A 22,587-nucleotide genomic window follows, 5' to 3' on the forward strand; every position below is an offset into this window, starting at 1 on the left:
GCCGACGCATTGGTAACTACGTACGCTGTTTGCGTACAGAGAATTCAAAAGGGGACATAAGGTCAATGCGTAGTCTGCTACGGGGATACCGCCTGCCATTAGCAGGGACTGCTTTTGTTATGCAAACCAGCTAGCAGTACAATATGGCTGCCCAGCAACAACTGCGTATACATGATTTTTTCGTAAAAAACATGGAGGTAGAAAGTGTAATGTAATGTAAAAACGTACTCATCAACTAATCACTCTTTTTTATTGCGTAGCGTTCATCTAACGCACAACGCAACTTCGGAAAGATTATGAAGAAAGGAAAGACAAAAAATACAAGCTGGTTTTCGTAATTAATTTTATTCCCATGATAGCTGTCATTTCTTGGTCTTTTCATCCTATGCCTGTGTAAAAAGGGCGCAAGTGGTTAAAACAATAACACAGTGATCGAATAATAATGTATTTAATAAAAGTTTGTTGCCAGACTCCGAACTCGCATTTGTAACTTCATTCAGAATTTAGTACAACGCAACCCTGAAATTGCCGAGCCATTCCCTCTATATTTGGAAGTTCCGTTTTAAAACTTTAAATGTTTATTTGGTATTCTGTGTTTCCGATGGTCTTCATTTCTCTGGTATTGCAAATAATGACAATGAAGACGTAAAATGTCGTTTGCAGACATAATATGATCATCGAAATTGCGGGAAAGCTGCGTAAAGCCTGCCTATGGTTGATTTCCGCCAGAGCAGAGGTAAATTTCGATTGGGTTCGAACATGAATTCCATTTACAACTGTCGAGTTATTTTACTCAAATGGGAATTAAATCGTTACGTTTTTAACAATAACTGATACGTGCTCTCTCTCCAAACGGTGTGGAATAAATGTGAGACCGTATTTAGTATCGACTCAGCCCTTGACTATCACCTGCTCGACAATTATGCCGCGAACGAGTAACAAATTACAACTGCGTAGACATGATTTTACAACGTACTCATCAACTAATCACTCTGTTTTATTGCGTGGCTTTCATCTAACGCGTAACGCAACTTCGCAACGATTATGAAAAAAGGAAAAGACGAAAAATACAAGATCGGGTTTTCGTTATAAATTTTATTTCCTATGCGGGCTGTCGTTTCTTGGTGTTTTTTAATCCTATGCCTGTGTAAAATGGACGCAAGGGTTAAACAGTAATACAGTAATCAGGCAATATTATACATGCATACAGTGTAATAAAAAAGCTCGCAGACACATGAATGAACAGTGTTTCTGTTCATTTTGTCAACATACCACGACTGTACATACATTTACTACTAGTACTTTCGGTATTTCGATATTGAAAATATTTCAGAAGGAAAGATTTTGATTTCATGTACTAGCAATTACTTTGTGGCATCGGTCCAGGCCATTCGATAATGACTTTCTCATGGACATGCATAGTGAACAACGCATGGTCAACTCGATATCACTAATGCAATGAGTTTAGCTGGGCGGTTTTGGAGCAACAACATATAATCAATCGGTCTTTTCTCCAAATGTTTGCACTATAAAACATCGACTGGGCAAAAAGTTGCTAGATTAGACAACATTTTATCATAGTAGACGAAAGAAGTTGGAGCGTCTAGAACGTGACAAAAACGCGACGTAGTGGAGTATTGTATTTACATAACAAAGGCCACTCATGACCTTCTTTCCATTGTGAGATAATGAGCTGGAAGGGTCGTGTTTTAGACGCGTCTTAGACGCGTCTCGCACGCGTCTTGAACGCGTCTAATCGCCGTCAAAAACCCGCCGAGTCTGAACGCAAGTTTCGTTGTGTACTGTAGCTTTGGATTTTTTATTTATTCCATCGTCCGAAGTATTGGCTCTGGTTTGCAGGCAAACGTATCCTCTTGCCGACGCATTGGTAACTACGTACGCTGTTTGCGTACAGAGAATTCAAAAGGGGACATAAGGTCAATGCGTAGTCTGCTACGGGGATACCGCCTGCATTTAGCAGGGACTGCTTTTGTTATGCAAACCAGCTAGCAGTACAATATGGCTGCCAGGCATGTGGACACGTCGATGGCTAGAACAATGGAAGCATATTGCGTTGCACCTGTGCATCGCAAAAGTGAACTGAAGACTTGGGTGTAGTGACTGGTTATCACTGGTTAGCTGCAGCCCAAGCCATGTCGGTACAAACCCGTACCTGACTGAGGACCACTCGATTAAGTCAGTAATGAACGGTAACACTCGTAAACCAACTCCCAACTGAGCTGGCTAAACTACGTGGAGCTGTGCTTCAATGGCTCAGCCATGTCGTTAATACAACGGCAAAAACGTAGTTTTTGTGCTACACTGCCAAGTCGTTTAAGGTACGTACCGTATTCAATTGACCCTACCCTGGGAAACAGGACAGGTTTGCCGGTGCTGCTGCACCCCTAGCACGACCCTCAGGGTCTCTGACTAACAGACGAGTGAGGTGATGTTTGTGCCTAGCGGACGTGCGTAATACTGAAGGAGTTTATTTCTGAAAAAATAAACATGAAACGGCAATAAAATGACGCACTCCCAGGGGCAAACAAAGCCGGTGACCTCAATTTTTTTCTGCAGTAACCCTTGAGCTCCTTCCCCTGTCTACGGGCATGTAGAAATTATCGAAGTCTAACACGTATAAGTACGGCTAAAACAACCCTGAAAATGGGCGATTTCTGCCAAAATGCCTGGCAGGATAACATGCAGGAGAGCCAATCTTTTGCAGGCACATATTATGGGGCGGTTTTCTACTGACTTGGCAGGATAACGGACAAGGGCGCTCGGCAGGAAAAGGGTTAAATTGCAATTGTATGGAAATTTGGTTCACTGAAAGGAAAAGAACAAGCGTATGACTAAATGCATTTTATTGTATTCATGGGAACATGAAATAAATTGACATGGAAAATATCTTCTGTATATCATGACAATCATATGTGACTATAATCAAAATGAATTTGTGGAAATTAATGATCATTAATTATTTTCTGATTTGAGGCTAGATTATTTATAGGAGTAACTGTGATTACGTAGTGGTGCTGTGGCGTACATGAATCAATTACGCTGGTGTCAATGGTCTACCCCCTGCTAACTACATTTATGATAAGAACATGTATTTTCAACTGTTTTCTACAGTTTCTGTGACGTTTGCCCTCTTGTGTACAATACATTGAATACGTTTGAGGTCAAATTTTCAAATTCTTGCAGAAACCGTCAACGGCTCACAGAAAAACAGTTGAAAGTACATGTTGTCACAGTCAAGATAGCAGGAGTAGGAGATGAGTCATAGATGGTAAATAATAAATCGGATACAAATGATTTATTCAAAGTCTAATATATTTCATTGTTTTCCAAACTAAATCAGCGACACTGATCAGTGTTGTAGTAAACTACCAAAAAAGTGTATGGGGTGGCTCACAGCGGTTCTGTGGCTCTGACCCTTGACCCGAGCGCGATTGATACACCACAGTATGGCCGCGATATCACAGCTAGCAACGGAGGGTTTACCATTATTAAAAGTTTGATCCTTATCATGCACTGATGATCATTTCTATTTATCTCAGTCTCTGTCTGATGTTGAGGATTCTGTGGACTCTGATGCGATGAATGCACTCCTCAGTGGTAGAACATCTGCCAGAGGAAAAGCCAAAGATTTGCCATGGTGGATGCAAGCTTCAGATGAAGACGATCCCCTGCAAAAATCAGGTACTGTAATAGATTACACAATAGAAGACCTGAGAAAAAGTTCTAGTTGCACATGTTAAAGGAACAAAGTCACTGTAGTGTATTTTACATTATTTAAGCTCATTTTTTGTCTTTGGATTGGTTTGACACACTTTTGCAAATACATGTAGTTTATCGCATAATTGCTTTAAATACTAGAAATTGCACCATTTGTTTTTGTACACTTTCAAAGTTTGTTGTCAAACAGTGTAACACCAGAGATCTGTGAAACCAAATGTGTTATGAAATAACACCTTGAATCTCTCATGAAATGAATAACTAATGTAACTTTGTAACACAGTTGATTTCAAGAGATGGTGACTACCTTTCTTTAAAATGTCATCCATGACTGAAATATTACATGGAGAAATCTGGATTCATTTCAAATACATACATGTACTTGTGTGCATGAATGGTTAAATAGACCTGCAAAAATTTGTTCTGGGAAACCTATATTATTTTGATACTTATAGTACAATAGATGTAGTAGTCAGATCATTTAACAGTACAATGTGCTCCTCCATCAGTTCATGATAAAAGTCATCAAAATTTGCCATCTGTTATGAGTCATCCAGGTGTTGATGTCTTGAGCAAAATACAATGTGAAGGAATACTGCACACAATTCTGATATCAACTGCCAGGAATCTTTAAGATTTACACCTCATTTATATGGTTTAACTCCACCCCTTGAATACATGTATTTCCCAAAAGTGGTACATATGTTTATTTACTGTGTTCACACAGACAAATTGGCCAGGACCAAATTGGCCTGATGTAGCACCAGTGCAAGGCCTCAATTTAGTTTCCATTCAGACATGATCGCAACGAAAAGATACTGTACTTAAGCTCCATGTGACCTCTGACCTTTCAAAGTTCAAAATGGAGGGCTTACATGACATCATGATGTTTGTACTGTTCATATACGTTTTATGCAGGAGAAAGGCTTATATGACTGTCACTGACTATTTTAAAGGTATACAGTCACCTGTAATCTAAATATGCCCATATATAGTCAAAGGGGCGTTCCTTGATATTCAAAATGCCCATGTGAGGGTGATGTTTTTAAAAAGCGGCCACCCGCTTAAAATCTGTGATTGGTTAGATTTTCTCTTTCCATGCTAACTGTGGCAAAATTGGAACAGATGACAGTATACCTTTAACCATCGGAGACAATTTCAGCATATCTTTACTGAGTGTATTGGCCGGAATCAGGAATGTTGGCAGTGAAGAAATACATTGTAATCAGTACATAGTGTTATAAGGATGTTGTTAACATGTTAGCCTGTGAGTTGTACCATGGATGAACAATCACCGTGTGCATTGGACAATATGGTCTCCTTTGAGGAGCTTAATTTGGTTGGAAAATGTTGTTCTGACTGTGTATGGGATGATAAGGACTTGATTGAAAACTTCTGGTAAATGTAAACTTGAAGATCAAACGATAAGCTTAGACCCTGGAAAAGGTCTATGATCAAACTTGGCTATCATCTGGGACCATGGCTGGGGTAATGCCACACACAAAGTTCTGGGCTGACTCAGATTTTAAGTCAGCCCATGATCCCCCTTCCTATCGGGACAAAATTCATCCAAGGCCAAGTGTACTGACAGCTGATATAACACTGGTGTAAAAATTACGTTGGTGTAACGTGTAATGGCTGTGTCTGTGTGAACATGGTAATTATGATTAAGTACACATGTGTATTGGTAAACTTCAAAACATTAACAATACACATATATGTTAGATACATTGTAGTTTATAGATCTCTGAATGAAATATCCATGGTTTGTCAGTAATTTTCATATGATAATTATATCTTTGAACAGCCAATGAAAGAAAAGTGAACAACTGGCACAAATACTGAATATTTCAGATGTCATGTTATTTACATGTACGTATCGTAAATGGCAAAGATTGAGTTGTTCTTTCATTTATCCATTTTCTGGTTTCATCTTATGGTTTACTGTAGTTGTAATTATATTTGCATGCAACATCTGCGAAAAAGTTTATTATAGCTGGCTGAAGTTGATTAATAGTTGTGATAATTCATCTGTTAGTATGGTCCATTGACATTTGATTTCATGTGTGTTTCTTTTCTTAATTTCCTGATATATAAGGTAAGAGCTGGTTGAAACCCAAGAAAACTGAAGAGAAAACCGAAGAGAAAATAGAGGAAACAAAATCAAAAGAAAAACCACAACTGAAAAAACAGGTAACAATTACAATCAACTGTGTCATTGTAAATTTTTGATCACATGTTCTAGGTTGACTTTGATAAACCTACTTGAAGTTGTAAGTTTATAAAATCCATTGAAAGGTGTTAATTAATTAATCATGTGTTGCATAGATAGATTGATAATCAAGGGACTTGGGCAGACTACAATACAATATCTTCAGTTCACCTATGTGTACAAAGTTAACATACCAAGGCATACTACAGTACTGATAGATCAACATCTGTACCATGTTCCATCAAATTTAATGCCGTATTTCAGGACATAGCATACAAACTGTACCAATTATGAAAATTCATTAATTAAATATGCAAATAGCATTTACTAATGATTTAGCTGACACAATACTGACATATGTCATTGTGTGCTATTAGAGCTCTGCTTGACGAACATCTGTACAAAATTTCTTCAAATGTGGCATAAGATATCCAGAAATAACTCTTAGGCCAAAATAAAAAATATGTGCTGTTCCGATTACCCGACCTACCCCAATTTTATCCCCCCGACCCTAGACTTTTTAGAGCTTCGTAAACCCGGAAGTAAAAATAATGATATGAAAAAACGTGAACACATGAAACTAATTTTTGTTCGATTTTGATACTTTTTGATCTACTTCAATAAAATGCTGTTGAAACAATACCACGCGTAAATTTCCGTACGCTGATTTTGCATATGAAAGCCTATCAGCCAGTTGAGAGTTACGTTCACAAAAGTTCATTGCCCTAGCCCGATAAGGTTTCTGTGTCACATCATCTCTGCATGATCGAGAAAAGGAGACAAACTGAAGGTTTTGTACATCATATGAATGTCCATAACACTGAAAATAATTCTGATAGCAAAATTGACACGAAAAATTGGACTTAATATTGGACTTTACTGTCACAGAAACGTGTTCAGTGCAGACTCGACTGCACAAGCATTGAAGCATGGATGCATCCATGATTGAAGCAAGCTGTGGTGTCAATGGGCACATGGGCCCGGTTTTGAATTCAGTGAACAGACACTGACTCATTTTTCGGAGCAAATAAACCCTAAAATTAACTGTCGGTGACAACCAACCTTTCTGTTTGTTATTTTCCCCATTCTAAAATGACTAAAAAACGCAACTGGAACAAATCTGACATCGAGAAAAACTCGACTCCGCATTCAATTCAAAACAAGGGATCTGACCCTCTAAGTTGTTCGTTTTAGCTCTACTGAGTCTGCGCACAAAACTACAAGACCAGCTAGGTCACTACAAAAATACAGCTCACTGGTTTGCAAAGGGCAATGTTGATCCAAACTTACAGTAGTGAGGGATGATATACCCACAGTAAAAACGTGACAAACAAGCACATTATTTTTTTTAAGAAGCTACAAAACATTCTTTTATAACTACAATAGATTTTTTTCTTGGCTTGTGTAGTGCAGACAGTTCTTAGTAAAAAATGAAAAAATCCCTTGAAGGTACAGTGGGAATGGCTGGCTGTTGTTAATTTTGATGTTTGAATGTACCGGTACATTAAGCCCTTATGAAAGCAAACTTACAGAATATGTGCAAGCAAACATACAGAATATTTAAGCATGAGGGAATATGCTACAATTTTTAGGGATATTAAAGCTTATGAATATTAATGAGCTGTCCGCCACTCTTGGAAGCCCTATACATTCACAACAGTGACACCCAAATTTGTTGACTTTTGAAAAAATCTTATAGAGGATGGTGTTTGGAGCCAGCTGCTTGGATTGTGTAAGCAAGTGATTTATGGCTTGTAGTATGTATATCACAAGTGACATCACTGCAACATTAAAACTTACATAAGATGTCCTTAAGTTAAATCCCCCAAAATTTTAAAATCCCCCTCAAAAATTCCAGTAGAGGGGGACCAATCCCCCCTGGTATAGTATCCTAGATGAAACACTGCATTGATGACAGTAAATATTGTGTTGTGTCAGTTCTTACAAGTCAGACTTACCTGTGGATAAACAGTTCACTTTCCTGTCAAAGAATTGTAATTCAGCCATATCAATTTCCGTGGCAGTCTAATAAACCACACACTTCAATTCTACTGATGAATATTTTATTTTAATAAATTGGTATTCAATTTGAGTGCATTTCATGAGGAAATTGTTCACTGGTAGTTTGTTTGAAAGCGTACAAAATGCACATTGAGAAATAAAAAAAAATGAAAAAAAAAAAATTTCCCTACCTACCTACCCTATTTTTGAAAACCGTGTAATCGGAACAGCACAATTTTTATAGCCCTTATTAAAAAAATCATAAATTATGCAAATTAGCACTAATTATGCAAGCCACATCCAAAATAATAGAGATGCATATGTATGCCATAGTATATCCTTGTACCAAGTTTAAAAGAAATCAGCTTAGGTATGTCTTAGATATCTGTGTGGATGCATGGTGACACGGACGCACACAGCCCAATCTGTAAGTTCCCCCGGACTTTGTCTGCAGGGACTAACAAACGACAATTTTCTGTCCACAGATATCATCATAATGTCCATAAAATATTAGCTAAATCAAATTTGACCTTTGTAAAATCCTGCTTTTGGTATGAGTATCTTAAACAGTATCTGCTATTGTCCACATGTTCATTTTGATAGTACATGTAGCTGTCTGTTTGTGGTGTAATTTTTCTAGCAACACAATGTCCGCTTCGGTTGACCTCAATCACCATTGTTGACTATACCACTTCCTATGCCATGCCTTTCTCTGTGTAATTTTGGTAACCAGGTAATGTGTTTCAGTTTCATTACCAACACATTTTCCCTTTACCATCTTCATGATATGTCACTTGTTATGGATCTTGAATAAATCAAACTCTACCTTTGTAAATCAGAAGAAATTTACCCGTCGTAAAGTTGATCAGCCATTGTTTACTTTGGTGTTAATGGAGCTTTCCTAGCTACCTCACGTTTTTTCGAATTTGTTAACAACGCATGGCAGTTTAGGAATGTGTTGTTAGTCCCCACGGACACCGTCCGGGGGACTTATAGTTTGGTCATGTGCGTGCGTGCGTGTGTGCGTGCGTGCGTGCGTGCGTGCGTCCGTCCGTTCACGCAGATATCTCAGAGATGCCTGGAGCGATTTCATTCAAACTTGGTACAAGGATTATCACCTATGCCATACATATGCACGTTGATTTGTTTTACGATCCGATTCAATTTCGCCGTCTGGCAGCCATTTTGTTTCCTGTATTTGATGTCGATGCGTATGTTCATGCAAATTTTTCAGTGATGCTAAGAGCAATTCCATTCAAACTTGGTACATAGATTACTCTATATGTTATACATGTGCACATCAATTTTTGTTTTGATCTGGTCTAAATGGCTACATGGCGGCCATTTTGTTTCCTATATTTTACGACTGTGCGTTCATTCACGCAAATTTCTCAGCGATGCCGGGCGCGATTGCATTGAAAGTTGGTACCTATATTAATCCTTATCACATATATATGCATGCTAATTTTTGTAATGATTCAATCATAAATGGCTGTATGACGGCCGTTTCTTCCTGTATTTGATATCCATCCACAGGGTCCCCAGGTATGATCCACAGGCATTCCAGGATGAAATTAATATTAATGCTGTGTCCATGCATAGGGGCTCATGAATGCAGATATCTGAGATATTCCTGTGCCAATTCTTTTTAAACTTGGTACAAGGATACTACACTGTGGCATACATATGCAGGTCCATTTATATTGGTGTGGCATGCATAATTAGGTCTAATTTGCATAATTCGAGATTAGAGCGCTGTTTCTGGTACAACTGTACCAAATCTGATGAAACTTTGTGCAGATGGTTTTAGTCCCCACGGACACCATCTGGGGGACTTATAAGTTTGGTCATTTCCGTACGTGGGTCCGTGCGTGCGTGTGTGCATACGTGTGTCCATCCGTTCACGCAGATATCTCAGGGATGCCTGGAGCGATTTCATTCAAACTTGTTACAAGGATTACTTCATATGTCATACAGATGCATGTCGATTTGTTTTGTGATACGATCCAATATGGCTGCCGTGTGGCCATTTTATTACGATTTTTTCATGTATATAGCCATTACTCAGGCATGTTTCAACCGATTTTATTCAAAGTTGGTACAAGGACATTGACCAATGACATAGATATGCACACCAATTTGTTTTGTGATACAATCCAATATGGCCGCCTGGCGGCCATTTTGTTTTGATTTTTTTCATGTACAGAGCCATAACTCAGGCATATCTCAACTGATTGTATTCAAACTTGTTACAAGGACATTGACCTATGTCTTACATATGCATGTCAATTTGTTTTGTGATACGATCCAATGTGGCCGCTAGGCAGCCATTTTATTACGATTTTTTCATGTACAGAGCTATAACTCAGACATGTTTCAACAGATTTTATTCAAAGTTGGTACAAGTACTACAAGGACATTGACCAATGTCATAGCTATGCACATCAATTTGTTTTGTGATACGATCCAATATGGCCACCGTGCGGCCATTTTGTTACGATTTTTTCATGTACAGAGCCATAACTCAGACATATCTCAACCGATATATTGAAAGTTGGTACAAGGACATTGACCTATGTCATACATATGCACATTGATTTGTTTTGTGATACGATCCAATAAGGCCGCCATGTGGCCATTTTATTATGATTTTTTCATGTCCTGAACTACAGCTCAGACATGTATCAAGCGAATTTATTCAGAAATATTTTTATCACTGACCTTATGAAGAAGACTCTATCCTCTCTGAGGACCTGCAATCAAAGTACCCATTAACAAGTGGGGACTGTGTCATCAACGATGAGTTGTTTCATTATATATTGCTTGTACATGCAGAACATTTTTAGATCGGTCCAATCATCAACAGAGTTATCACCAAAATCGAAGAAAATGTTTAGGTTGTTGCCATATCAGCAATATTGACTCATTAGGCATGATCCTAGTCTTATATACGCATGCACAAAAAGGAAGTCAGCCGCTCTTCAAAAGTATACAGCTGATTTACTTCATTTGCAACTAATAACATTTGATTTATTTAACAATGACACAGAGTTCTATCAGAGATGAAGTAGGAATGAGCAAAGATAGTTTGGAAGACCAAAATTATCAAACAGGTAATGTGTATACTGTACTGCATGTTTCAAACTTATATTGACTTAAAAGTCATAGAATTAAAATTTCAATCATACCGTTGTTATTCAGCCATTCATTTGCTTCATAATTTCATGTAATTACATTAAAAAAACTCCATTTCTAACTCGTGTGTCTCTATGTCGTTAAATATGTAACAAGTGGTTTTTTACATTTGTTATTGGCGTTTAAACCCTTTTCCTGCCAGACAGTATCACTTCCCCATCAGCCAAGTCAGTAAAAAGCGGTATTGAGCCAAAACGTGATGTATTTTTACCCACTTGGCTTGGTCTTTTATAGCATCTTTAGTAAAAAAAAAAGAATCAAGTATACAGTATTTATCTTTTCAACTGCCTTCAAATATACAATATTATGTTAAAATGCACCATATAGAATATGTTGTGTGTCATTAATTTTAACCATCTTGACCTGATGGTGAAATATGGACTTGGCAGGAAAAGGGTTAAAGTTCTTCCAGAACCATTTGTATAGTAATACTAATTTCACATGTTCAAGTTTTAGTAAGTGATTACCAATACTAAAGTTTTTCCTGTTGAGTTCACTTTGATTTGTCCCTTTTTGTTGAAAAATATTGAAAATGACCTTAGATAAATCATGGTGTGATTTTCCAATGATGTGAGTATCTCTTCCTTTCACATTGTCTAGGAGTTACAGGGGTAGAACATGGTGGAAAGGCATCTGTAAGGTAATCAAAATGCTAATAGTTCTTGACTAATTTCAATGATATCTCTGTGTTCCATTTACATGTATTTGAATTTGTGATCCAAATCTTACAGTTACAGTCACAAAAATGGTATTTTACCCCATTTTGTAATTTGCTTTTGTGTTGTGTTTCTTACACAAAGGGCAAATTCAATACATAGAAAATAAACAGTGAACTTTAGGAAACGTTGATGCATGATTCAGGTGTCAACTTTAACCCTTTCACCACTTTGGCTTGTAGTTTATCAGAGCAACCATAACTTAAAGACACAAGAAAGTATACCATATTTTGCTATCTTTCCTGTTTGAAAGCATGGTTGAGTGTATGGTTTGTCATTTGCCCTTTTACCATGTTTATAAATTGCTATACAGTGCACAAATGTAGCGCATTTCTCATATCATTACAAACTCTAAAAAAATATGCTAAAAACTGTGATTTTGTCCCTACATGTATAAAACTGAATCTACATTCACTTAAAGGTATACCGTCACCTGTTCCAATTTTGCCTCAGTTACCATGGAAAGAAAAATTCTAACCAATCACAAATTTTAAGTGGGTGGCCGCTTTTTTAAAACAGTGCCCTCACATGGGCATTTTGAATACCAAGGAACGCCCCTTTGACCATATATGGACACATTTAGATTACAGGTGGCTGTATACCTTTAAATGAACATTGTATGTATTTGTAGCCTTCCATTTCTATTTCCCTGTATATAAAAGTCAAGCCATCCTAATGAAAACAAAGAGTCTGGAAGTGAGAAAGTTAAACAATGAAGCTACTATTGTTGAGGATAATATATCAAGAAAACCTGTTCTTGAAATTCAAGTTCGGATTTAAGTTCAGATACAGTATGTACAGTACAGTATTGCAGTAAATACATGTCTTTTTATGAAAGCTATTACAAGACACGATACAATTAAAATGCCTTTGAAGTACCTTCTAAGTTACAGTCTGTATCATTTGCATAATTTCTAAAAAGTGTAGTTGAAGTGTTTCACAGGATTATCAGTTTTACCGATGAAAATATAGGCCAACTGTAAGTGTACATGCAATTGTCTTTTTACAATTTCAGACTTTCATCAGATGTTTACTCAGACAGTACTATGACATCAACTGGAAGAGGTGATTACACTATTGTCTCTTTTGGTGAAATTTTACCCAGAAATCAATTTATAAGTCCAGTGTCTGAGTCCATATAGATTGAGTGATATCTGTCCATCTTTTTATGAGCTGACTGTTTCTGTCTCTCTGTCATGTTTAGACTGATTTCTTTCAAATGCACTAGCAGCCCAAGAACATCACACAATGATTACTCATCCACATCAGTTTATTATGCTGTGCATGTTTGGATGGCCTTTTGTACAGTTAACTTTTAGGCATAAAACAGACTTTCATATAGACAGTCACATTATTATTTTTCTACTGTTTTACTGTGTATGTCAAGTGAATGGCTTTCACAGAATATTTACATTGTTGATTAAGACAATTTTCTCAATACAAAATATTATACTATGTTTTCATGTGAGCATAAAACAAGTGATGATGAAGATTACTGTATTCTTCCTAAAATATGATGTGCAGACTTTGGTCCAAGTCCAGGAGCTGATACATTAGAAGAAGCTGCTGACAAGGAGAGATTTTTCAGGGAATTAGAGGAAAAGAAAGGAACCAAAAATATAGATTACAGCAAACTGAATAAAGAAACAGACTTATCAGGAACACTTGGTACAGTACATGGTAGCCGTACACTAGCTGGGTAGGTGTCGTACATAGTGATTACAAATACTGCAAGTTATAATATCTTTCGTTTTATCCAAACAACTATGTAGGTTCTGTTTGTAATAGCTACAATCATGTTGATCCAATAGACATCTGCTCTGTTGTGTGGTATATTAAGGTCAGCTACATGTAATTATGCATATTTTATTTGATAGCTGATGTACACTAGTACAAATTCTACATTTGCTTGGTCGGTTTCCTTGTTATGGATTTCATGTCATTTTCTTTAGATTTTTTCAGTAAGAAAGAATTTAGTCCCTGATATGATAGCTAGATGTATTCAGATACACATAGGGAGGTAGACACATCTGCTTTATCAGCAATGATAATGCCAATATTGACTTGAATACTTGTTCATGTCAGTACTTCCTCTGAACTGTCCAGCAAATTGTATGTGAAACTAGTGCCATTTTGATATGTGACTGTAATATGAATGTTTTGTTAGAATTGAAGAAAAGGATGAAGACATTGATAGTAGCAGTCACCCCACTGAAGAAATCAAATATCAACCTGTCCAAGCAGAAAAGGTATGTTTTAAAAGTAGCCGATCTCTGAAAGTATATCAACAAACCATCCAATCAGTTAAGATATGTAGCAGTCACAAAAGTGACGTTTACTACATAATCACAAGAGGTAGTCCAACAAACCAGCCATGACCATTAAAGATATCAAAGTAGGCAATCATCTTAGGTCCATTTTCAAAGAAGCCCATCCTAGGCTTTAACCCTTTTCCTGCCAAGTTCATATTTCATCATCAGGTCAAGTTGGTTAAAATAGTGAAGCATAACATGTCTCATATGGTGCATTTTAACAAAAAACTCAACATTTGAAGGCCCTTGAAAACATATAGTGTAAACATAATTTTTATAGACTAAAGCTGCTATAACAGACCAAGCCAAGTGGGTGAAAATACGTATGGTTTTGGCCCAATGCTGCTTGTTACTGACTAAGACTTACAGTAGAATACATTATTTATTGTTTTGTCATTATTGTCATGAACAACATGTCATCATCAATATTTAATTCTTATTAATATCTTGTCAAAATAAGAAAAAAATATTTATTTGCATCTCTGCATTCAAAGTTTTTTTTTAGTTCTTCAGAAAAAAACTGGACTGTTCTTGCATAATTTTTCATTGTTAGCAATATTCTACAGCAAAACGATGTCATGACTTCTCAGTTGTCAAATTGCATATTGATCATATAATGTAAACCAGTATGCTCTACAAGATATATGAATATGCAAGTTGCATGTGGAAAATGTCAACTAAAGGCAAATTGATTTTATTTGAAAATCTTTGTGTTTTTTAGTCTTTTACCTGCCTGCCTTTTGTAATTTTAAGAGGACGCAAAGTAAAAAATTACTAATTTTTGTCTTGTGTAGTTCTCTATAAAATAGTGAGAAGGTATTCTTTTAGGTGAAATGCAGTTTTGTCCAACAAGGAGTTTTAGAAAGTAGAATTGATTTATTGGTTCTGTTAAGTTGATGTACTGATGTCAGTTTTGTTGCTGTAATCTTTTCATCAGGGTGAAGCAAAACCAGTCTCAGGAGGAATGCTTGCAAAGGGTTTGTATTTACAAATACATCAACTGATTATTTCCTGTCTTTTTATTGCTATTACACACTACATTACAAATCATTTCCTAAATATTAAGTTGATGTCCCCTAGCCCTAGATTGTTGGGATTTATTTAACAGTTACGTAATTGCTCATCTTAGCTGGTTGCAGATGTAGGGTATCCTTACCACAAAATATATTGTTTAAATTGTGTTTCAGTGCTTTTAGATGACTCTGTTGACTCAAGTCTAGGAACATTGAAATTACCAGGAGCAAGTCATGAACATGATGGTTCTTCAAACAAAGGTAAAGTACTTACATGTATTTTAAGTTACTTCAAATGTTGCTGACTAACTTGGCAGTTCTGTACATAGAATAACAACAAATCCTACATCAAATGAACTGACCACTTGCCTTTGTAGATGCCTGCATCTTTATTGTATTAGCAGCACCATATGATTACCAAAAATGTTGTCTAAACATTGTAATTTTACCATCAGCACAATTTCCAGAGGAACACACAAATGCAATGTATGCTCTGTAGTGACTGCGTTTGTTAATCTTGTCTTTGAGCATCTATTACCAGTGGAGAGTATTATAGGCCACTTCAGCACTTTTGGAAACCATGCATATATAAATATCTGACGTTTTGTGATTAGGTATACAGTATTGATATATTTCATGATCAAATTTACATAAATGTAATTGTAAGGGCATGTTTCAAATCTCAGGGACTAAATTTGTTACAGGTGAGAAGATTACAGAGATGTTGCTGTCTTTATTCGCTTTAGAACAGAAGTTTCATACAAATTTGCCAACATAAGAACCAGATAAAATACTCATGTCTGTAATAAAAGCCATTCACAGGTCAATCTTGCAGTGTATTTATGGTATGGCCTTGGTATGGAATTTTTGAGTGACAAAGAAACGTTCAGATTATTGATAAATTTTGAAACTTTTGCAACGAAATAAATTGTGTAATTTAAAGGAGATATACATACTGAAAGCTCCTGTTATTAAGATTATTATATTCGTTTGAAAACAGGTTTACTGAATGCTGGAACTGCAACACAAATGGAAGCACTGCATGGATTATATCATGATGCAGTAATGTCACCAACAATGCAACTAGAAGATACTGGAAATGGTAAGTCTACTGTATGATTTCTCTTATTCACTGTTGACTGACTGTCACTGTCAAGTTTGCTTCATAAGGTTTATGATTGACAAGTGCTTAAAGGGCAAGTAACTGCAACTGTTGATCATTTTTGCACTATAATTTGTGATTTTTATGCCAAGTACAGTGTCTTGTTCTACTTCGTAAGCATGTTGAACACCAACTTAGCTTGTCGACACAGAATGTATACATACAGATACACTGATAATGTTTACACATAATGGCTTTGGTCTGGACCAGAATTTACATGTCAACAATAACAATGCAGTCTACACATGTACAAGCTGAGTTGACGAGCTGAACACTATGTATCTCTACTTGTGTTAGGGGTAGAACAAGAAACTGTAGTTGACATTAATATCACAAATAGTGAAGAAATCATCAACAGTTACAGCTTCTGGCCTTTAAATAACTGAAATGGCACATAGAACACGATTGGTTGTGATAAATGCATGATAAAATCCTACAAGTTATATATGAATACACAAAATGACTGACGGAAAGTAGTTTCATTGTTTATTTTTTCAAATGTTCTTTTATTTGACAAAGTGGTTTCTTATTGATGTAACAAGATAAACAGCACAAATGTCAGACTTCCCATAATTTATATGGACAAATACCCGAACAATGAGTATAAAAATATGCTTGACTCTATGATAGTATAACTGACATCAGTGTACCAAATTTTTTTCTAAGACACTTTAATGAAAGACATCAAAGATGCATATGCATCTGTCGGTGATCTTGAAGAAACCGGAACTTTAGACCAGCAACTCCAAGAGAAGGAAATTGAAATCACAGAAAGCCATGATGCTGAAGAAAAACCACATGATGCTGACAAACTTGAAAGGACAAAGACCATTGTAAGTACTAGAGGCACTGCTCTGAGTAGCAATGTAAGTGATTTTGGACTTCTGCCATCTGGGCAATTGCATGGTTTTGATTTAACACCAGCTGCTGAGGCCAGGGGGTTTGACTTACAACCAGCTATGACAGAAACACAGGAGAGTCGTGGATTTGATTTAACTCCGGCTGCTGATTCCAGAGGATTTGAGCTTAGTCCAGTGCCAGTGGTGGATTCCAGAGGGTTTAGTCTGAGTCCAGCTCATGAAGTGAAGACACTGGACTTTGATATGACTGATGGTAAAGCCAAACCACAAGTGGTGGTAAGACTTTATTCTCAGCACTATGATGTTGTTTGTGCTTTGCAACATTAATATCGCTGCTAATCCCTCAATGTATGTGTTCAACACTACGTTTCTAATGCATGTCAACTTATATGTACATACAATCCTTTTCTGTTTATCTGTGGTAATATCATGGTGTCACGTGTGACTTTCCCATCCATGTTTCACAATGCATGTTTCAATGTGCCACACCATGTCATGGTACCATTGCATAGTTATTGATACTCCCTACTGAGCAGTTCATAAGTGATTTCACCATAAGGATAATACAGTACTGACAAAATGCTGACTCCAAATTTACAGTTTTGTAAGACCAACTTTTCAGGACAATTTAGTCTAATTTTTAGACTCCACTGAGCACTTTTCATCCCTTCAGTACAAAATTACAAATAAAGATATTGAAGTCAGTCTGAGTCCATTTCCTTCTGTCCACAGTTAAAGGATCAAATAGCTTAGCATCACTTTGGGTTTGTCCTGCACTGGATGGTGCAGTGAGCTGATCCAGGTAAAATGATTGGCTTTCTAATGATTTAAGCATCTTCTAAGACATGCATATACTGGTGACTTTTTTACATTAAAAGAAGGAGAAAGCCAGAGGAAATAGGTCCAAGATCAAAGTTTTTTGTTACCATTATAATTTTACTATAATTACATTATAATTACAGCAGTGTTTCCCCTGATTGTTTCTTTAGGGCATTGATTTGTCTGGTTTGAGCATTTTTTAGCAAAAGCAAAAATTCAAACAAACACAATCACAGCACAATAGCAGTACAATAGGGTTTCTGCACAGTTCTTTCATTTTGGCAAGAAATCTATCAGACTTTGTGCAGAGATCACTTGAATAGTTATATGATAGAGGAAAGAATACAAAGAGTAGTTTTATGGGAAATGATTTTGAGTCTGCATGTGGACTGACAAAATTGGCAGAGTTGTATATTGCGTGTCATTAGTAATCATATAAGTTGTTGATAGTGAGTGACATGGAATTTAATCATTTTAAAGGCTGTATCAATCAGTTTGTAATGATAGCTTTGTTAGATTTCACTCAGTCTGGCTTTGACGCCCAGACCCTGTACAAAGTGGAATCTTTTAGTTTAGAGCATTCAACCTTGTGATGTAAGTACATTTCAAATTTTGAATAGAGTTTAAAGGAATATTATGAGCATGAGTGGAAATGATTAATAATGTAATAGCTATGTATTTTTGTACAATAGAAGGGACATGATGACATAAATATTGAAGTGTTGCATTTACAGATAGACTAGTACATGTATATTGTTATTTACTTATATTTGCCTATTCTATTGAAATATGGTGATAGCACTGTTACAGTGTTGTGTACTGGGTGTTTATTCTAATCTCTTCCCTTCTGTGCAATGGTTCAGGTGTACTGTTTGAAAACATTCACATCTATAATTTACATCTGATAATCCCTCAGAATCTCACTTTTGCAGAGCAATTGGAAATCACAGTTTATGTGTCTTTGACATTCATTGATCAATAACATTGTAATCTTCCTGATATTTGCATTAGTTGTATAAATTGTGCAGTGTATGTTTCCATTTGTTAATTTAATGTAATAATGACCTTGCATGTTCAATTGCACTGTTTTGTTGTGTCTCTGCTTACCTATCCAGTTGCATGTGTGACTTTTCCATGAGAAGTGTCAAGAATTTACCATGATGAGAAAAATCATGTATACAATGAGAAATGAATCATGAAAGACACAAAACTTTCAGCTTTCATCTTCATTATACATGCACATGTAGTACAAATATATTTTATAAGTAAATGTTGATTGAATTATTCTTCCCCATTTGTTCCTGTGAGAATGGTAAATTCTTTTCGCTGCTTTTTTAGCTACTATAGACTATAGTCTATAGAAGCTATTGGGATGGGTATCCGTCCGGCGTCCGTCGTCAGTCTGTATGTATGTATGTATGTATGTATGTATGTATGTATGTATGTCCGTTTGTGAGGCGTCCGTCCACTCAAATATCTTGAGAACCGCAGTACTTACTGATTTGATATTTGTTGTGTAGATGAAAATATGATTTTGAGAAACTGTTTTTTTTTAATTTTTTGATATTGTTGAAAATAGGCAAATTAATGCCAAAAAGGTGTTTTTGGTAAAAAATCTTCTTCTTCATAACTGCTGGTCAGACAGCTTTGTTATTTGGTATACAGGTCCCTAGGGGTAACCCAACTTAGATTTGTTCAAATTGTGATGAAATATGCAAATGTGTATTTTTAAGGAATTTTTTTGTCATTTTTGGTCAAAATTTGACTTACATTGTATGTAATTCTGGTACTGTATAAACCCTATCAATTCACCCAGAAAAAAATAATTAATATGATTTTAAATAATTGAATTAATTAGGAAATCATCAAAGCCAAAATAATTTTAGTGTAGAATTATCAGAAAGTTCAACTTTTTTTGACAGTTCATAGTGAAATGCTTACCATCTTGGAGGATTAAAACATGTAAAGGCAACTTTCCTGAATCCCAACTTTGACATATTCTGAACCGTCATTTATTGTGCCCTGTATGTTATCTAAAAGAAATTGCTCAAAATAGTCAGAGATAGAGAAAGTTCTAATATCCATTTATGGTTGACTTGGTAAGGATAAATAAAATTACTCTTTGAAGAAAAAATAGAGTGGTCAATTAAAAGAGTGGTCAAAGTGATAGGGTTTTTATGGTAAAGCTGGGCTGTAAGATTCCTCATGTGCTATTTATAGCAATTATGCAATCTGTGTAAACAGTGCAATGAAAGTTACATGATTCCTTATAATGCTTTTGATGACCTTGAACTTCTTAAGTTTCAAACATTTGTCTCTTCAGTGTGCTTTCTCTGAGTATGTAGTCTCAACTTATTCAACAGAACTCACTTACAATGTTAATCAAAGATATCCACCTTCTTCATCAATACATGTGTCACAAAAGGTTATTCCCTACATAACACAGCGTAGCTCTGTCAACTGTTGAGTTGCTTGTTCTTTCAAAACCGCTGGTCAGACAGCTTTAATATTTGGTTTACAAGTCCCTAGGATGACCTAAGTGAGATAATTTCATACAGTCAGGAAATACTTAATTTTGTATCCATGTCTATAGTAGCTTCAGGGACTTTGGCCCTATGTGTTTATAATTATAACATGTTTGTCAAAGGTCTTCAATTACCAGGTACTTAAATTAATTTCATGTTCATTTGTCAATAGATACCAAATCAAATGTAATGATGTCATGAGCAAAGTAACAAAAAGAAAGATTTGCATTCATTTGCACACAGTATGTGTGTCATTCCAACACGCTTAGTAATTTACAAATTACTGCACAAGATGAAACTAGAAGCTTATGATATCAAGACAGTTTTTACTTTGGACAGAAGAAGGTTACAACAAAGATACCATTTGTTTATAGATTTGAAATTTGATTATTTCTATAGTTTTACTGTCCATAATCTCAGAAACAAAGATTAAAATAGCTCCTATGTTGTAAGGTATGAATAGCATCGATGTTGTAGTCTTGTGTCATTTGTTCAGTGACATAATTTGATCAATATGGGATGACAGAGTTAACTCTAGTACATGAATCATGAAGTCTAGGTAGTGTAAATCTGATGTTTTATAAATATATGCCTTGTCGTGTACAGTTTAATGGAAGAATATAAAATTAAATGAGTATGTATAAAATGAAAGTTCATAAATCCCAGTCAAATTCATTGAAGATTGTCAGAAAATAGGTAGACCATTTGAGAATTCTCACAGGTGATGAAATGTACATGTTTGTATGAAATGCATAAAAAGAATAAGGTATCAATCATTATCAAAGTGACTGTCACAACTGTCATACTATGATGTAGTGTGTGTAAACATTTCAAGATGAACAGGAGTGACATTGATGATGATGTCTGATGATTGTGTCTGTTACATTCACATGCAGGATAAACCTAAGAAGCAACCAAGAACAATCAAAGTGCAATCAGCTAAAAGCAAAGTGTCAAGGACCCAAACAAAATCAGGTAAAATGCTCTTTGCAAATGTTAGGAGATTATGTGCTTCTTGCTTTTCCCTCCTCCCCCTCTTCTTTTTCTCCTCCGCTGTCATCCTTTGCTTTCCTCTCTTCTTCTGTCCCCTCTTCCCTTCATTATCATATTTCAGTCCTTCTTGTTTATCTGACAATATGTACACGTATTAGTGACATTGCAGCTAAGCTTATTTTCTCACCTTTACACCTCTACAGTTCTCATGTAATCTTAGATCACGGTTAGTGTAAGTATGGATTTTCACTATAATTACAGAGAAGCCAGGTCATCTTTCCATTTTTTTTTTGACTGGCACCAGGAATTGATGTCTGAGAGTGTTACAGCAATAAGTCACTGTGTTTTCTTTTAGGAAAGAGAGATTCCAAACAAGAAACTAAGCCCAAGGACACTAAGACTGATGGAAAGAAAGAAAAGTCTAAAAAAGAAAAAGACAAATACAAGCATATAAAAAGTTCAGATTATGGAAGCAAAAAAGGTTGGTCACCAGCTGAAACAGCCCAACAAAAAGTTAAAGATGAGCTCCTTCAGCTACCATGATGCATTTCAAGTTTTATTCAAGAACCCCACACCTAAGAATTGTAAACTTTTTCTTATATTGCTCCAAAGAAAATTTTGAACCGATGTTTTTGGAACCAAAGAGACTTTATCATGTTAACAAATGTTGGTTTTCACACGATTGAGACTAACATCCTTATTTTCACTACTACAGGTTTTGAAATGATGCACAACAAGTTACAGCATAGGAAAGCGTTTTCAGATATTTGGATTTTATAAATGTGTCCCTGAGGTTTCAAGTGTGGAGGCTTTTTTCTTTCTCTCTTCAATCCTAACAGTCAGTATTGAGTGTCACAAAACTGTCAAATTTTGAACATTTCAGGTTCAGAGACTATCTCCATGGTGACCAAACCATATGACACTCAGCTTCTAGCATCAGTGGAATCATTTGCACAGTACATCAAAGATCACTTTGGATCTGAACAACAGAAAGATAAACCCATGCAGGTAGTACATTCAGTTATAACACAACAACTATTG

At 36.0% G+C, this 22,587-nt stretch overlaps 1 protein-coding gene across 1 annotated transcript in view; it reads left to right on the forward strand.

The window, feature by feature from the left end:
• Nucleotides 1-22,587, forward strand: part of LOC139141761 (centrosomal protein of 162 kDa-like) — a 51,272-nt gene that overhangs the window by 1,498 nt on the left and 27,187 nt on the right. Inside the window, exons 2-15 of the mRNA XM_070711405.1 lie at nucleotides 3,561-3,702; nucleotides 5,837-5,931; nucleotides 11,001-11,064; nucleotides 11,747-11,786; nucleotides 12,878-12,927; nucleotides 13,387-13,561; nucleotides 14,030-14,111; nucleotides 15,112-15,151; nucleotides 15,362-15,448; nucleotides 16,188-16,289; nucleotides 17,016-17,485; nucleotides 21,450-21,528; nucleotides 21,902-22,064; nucleotides 22,428-22,554. Of these exons, the coding sequence (XP_070567506.1) occupies nucleotides 3,561-3,702; nucleotides 5,837-5,931; nucleotides 11,001-11,064; nucleotides 11,747-11,786; nucleotides 12,878-12,927; nucleotides 13,387-13,561; nucleotides 14,030-14,111; nucleotides 15,112-15,151; nucleotides 15,362-15,448; nucleotides 16,188-16,289; nucleotides 17,016-17,485; nucleotides 21,450-21,528; nucleotides 21,902-22,064; nucleotides 22,428-22,554 (1,716 nt within the window). The remainder of the gene's footprint in view (nucleotides 1-3,560; nucleotides 3,703-5,836; nucleotides 5,932-11,000; nucleotides 11,065-11,746; nucleotides 11,787-12,877; nucleotides 12,928-13,386; nucleotides 13,562-14,029; nucleotides 14,112-15,111; nucleotides 15,152-15,361; nucleotides 15,449-16,187; nucleotides 16,290-17,015; nucleotides 17,486-21,449; nucleotides 21,529-21,901; nucleotides 22,065-22,427; nucleotides 22,555-22,587) is intronic.

The sequence above is a fragment of the Ptychodera flava genome, chromosome 10 (genome assembly GCF_041260155.1).
Source record: "Ptychodera flava strain L36383 chromosome 10, AS_Pfla_20210202, whole genome shotgun sequence".
Lineage (NCBI taxonomy): Eukaryota > Metazoa > Hemichordata > Enteropneusta > Ptychoderidae > Ptychodera > Ptychodera flava.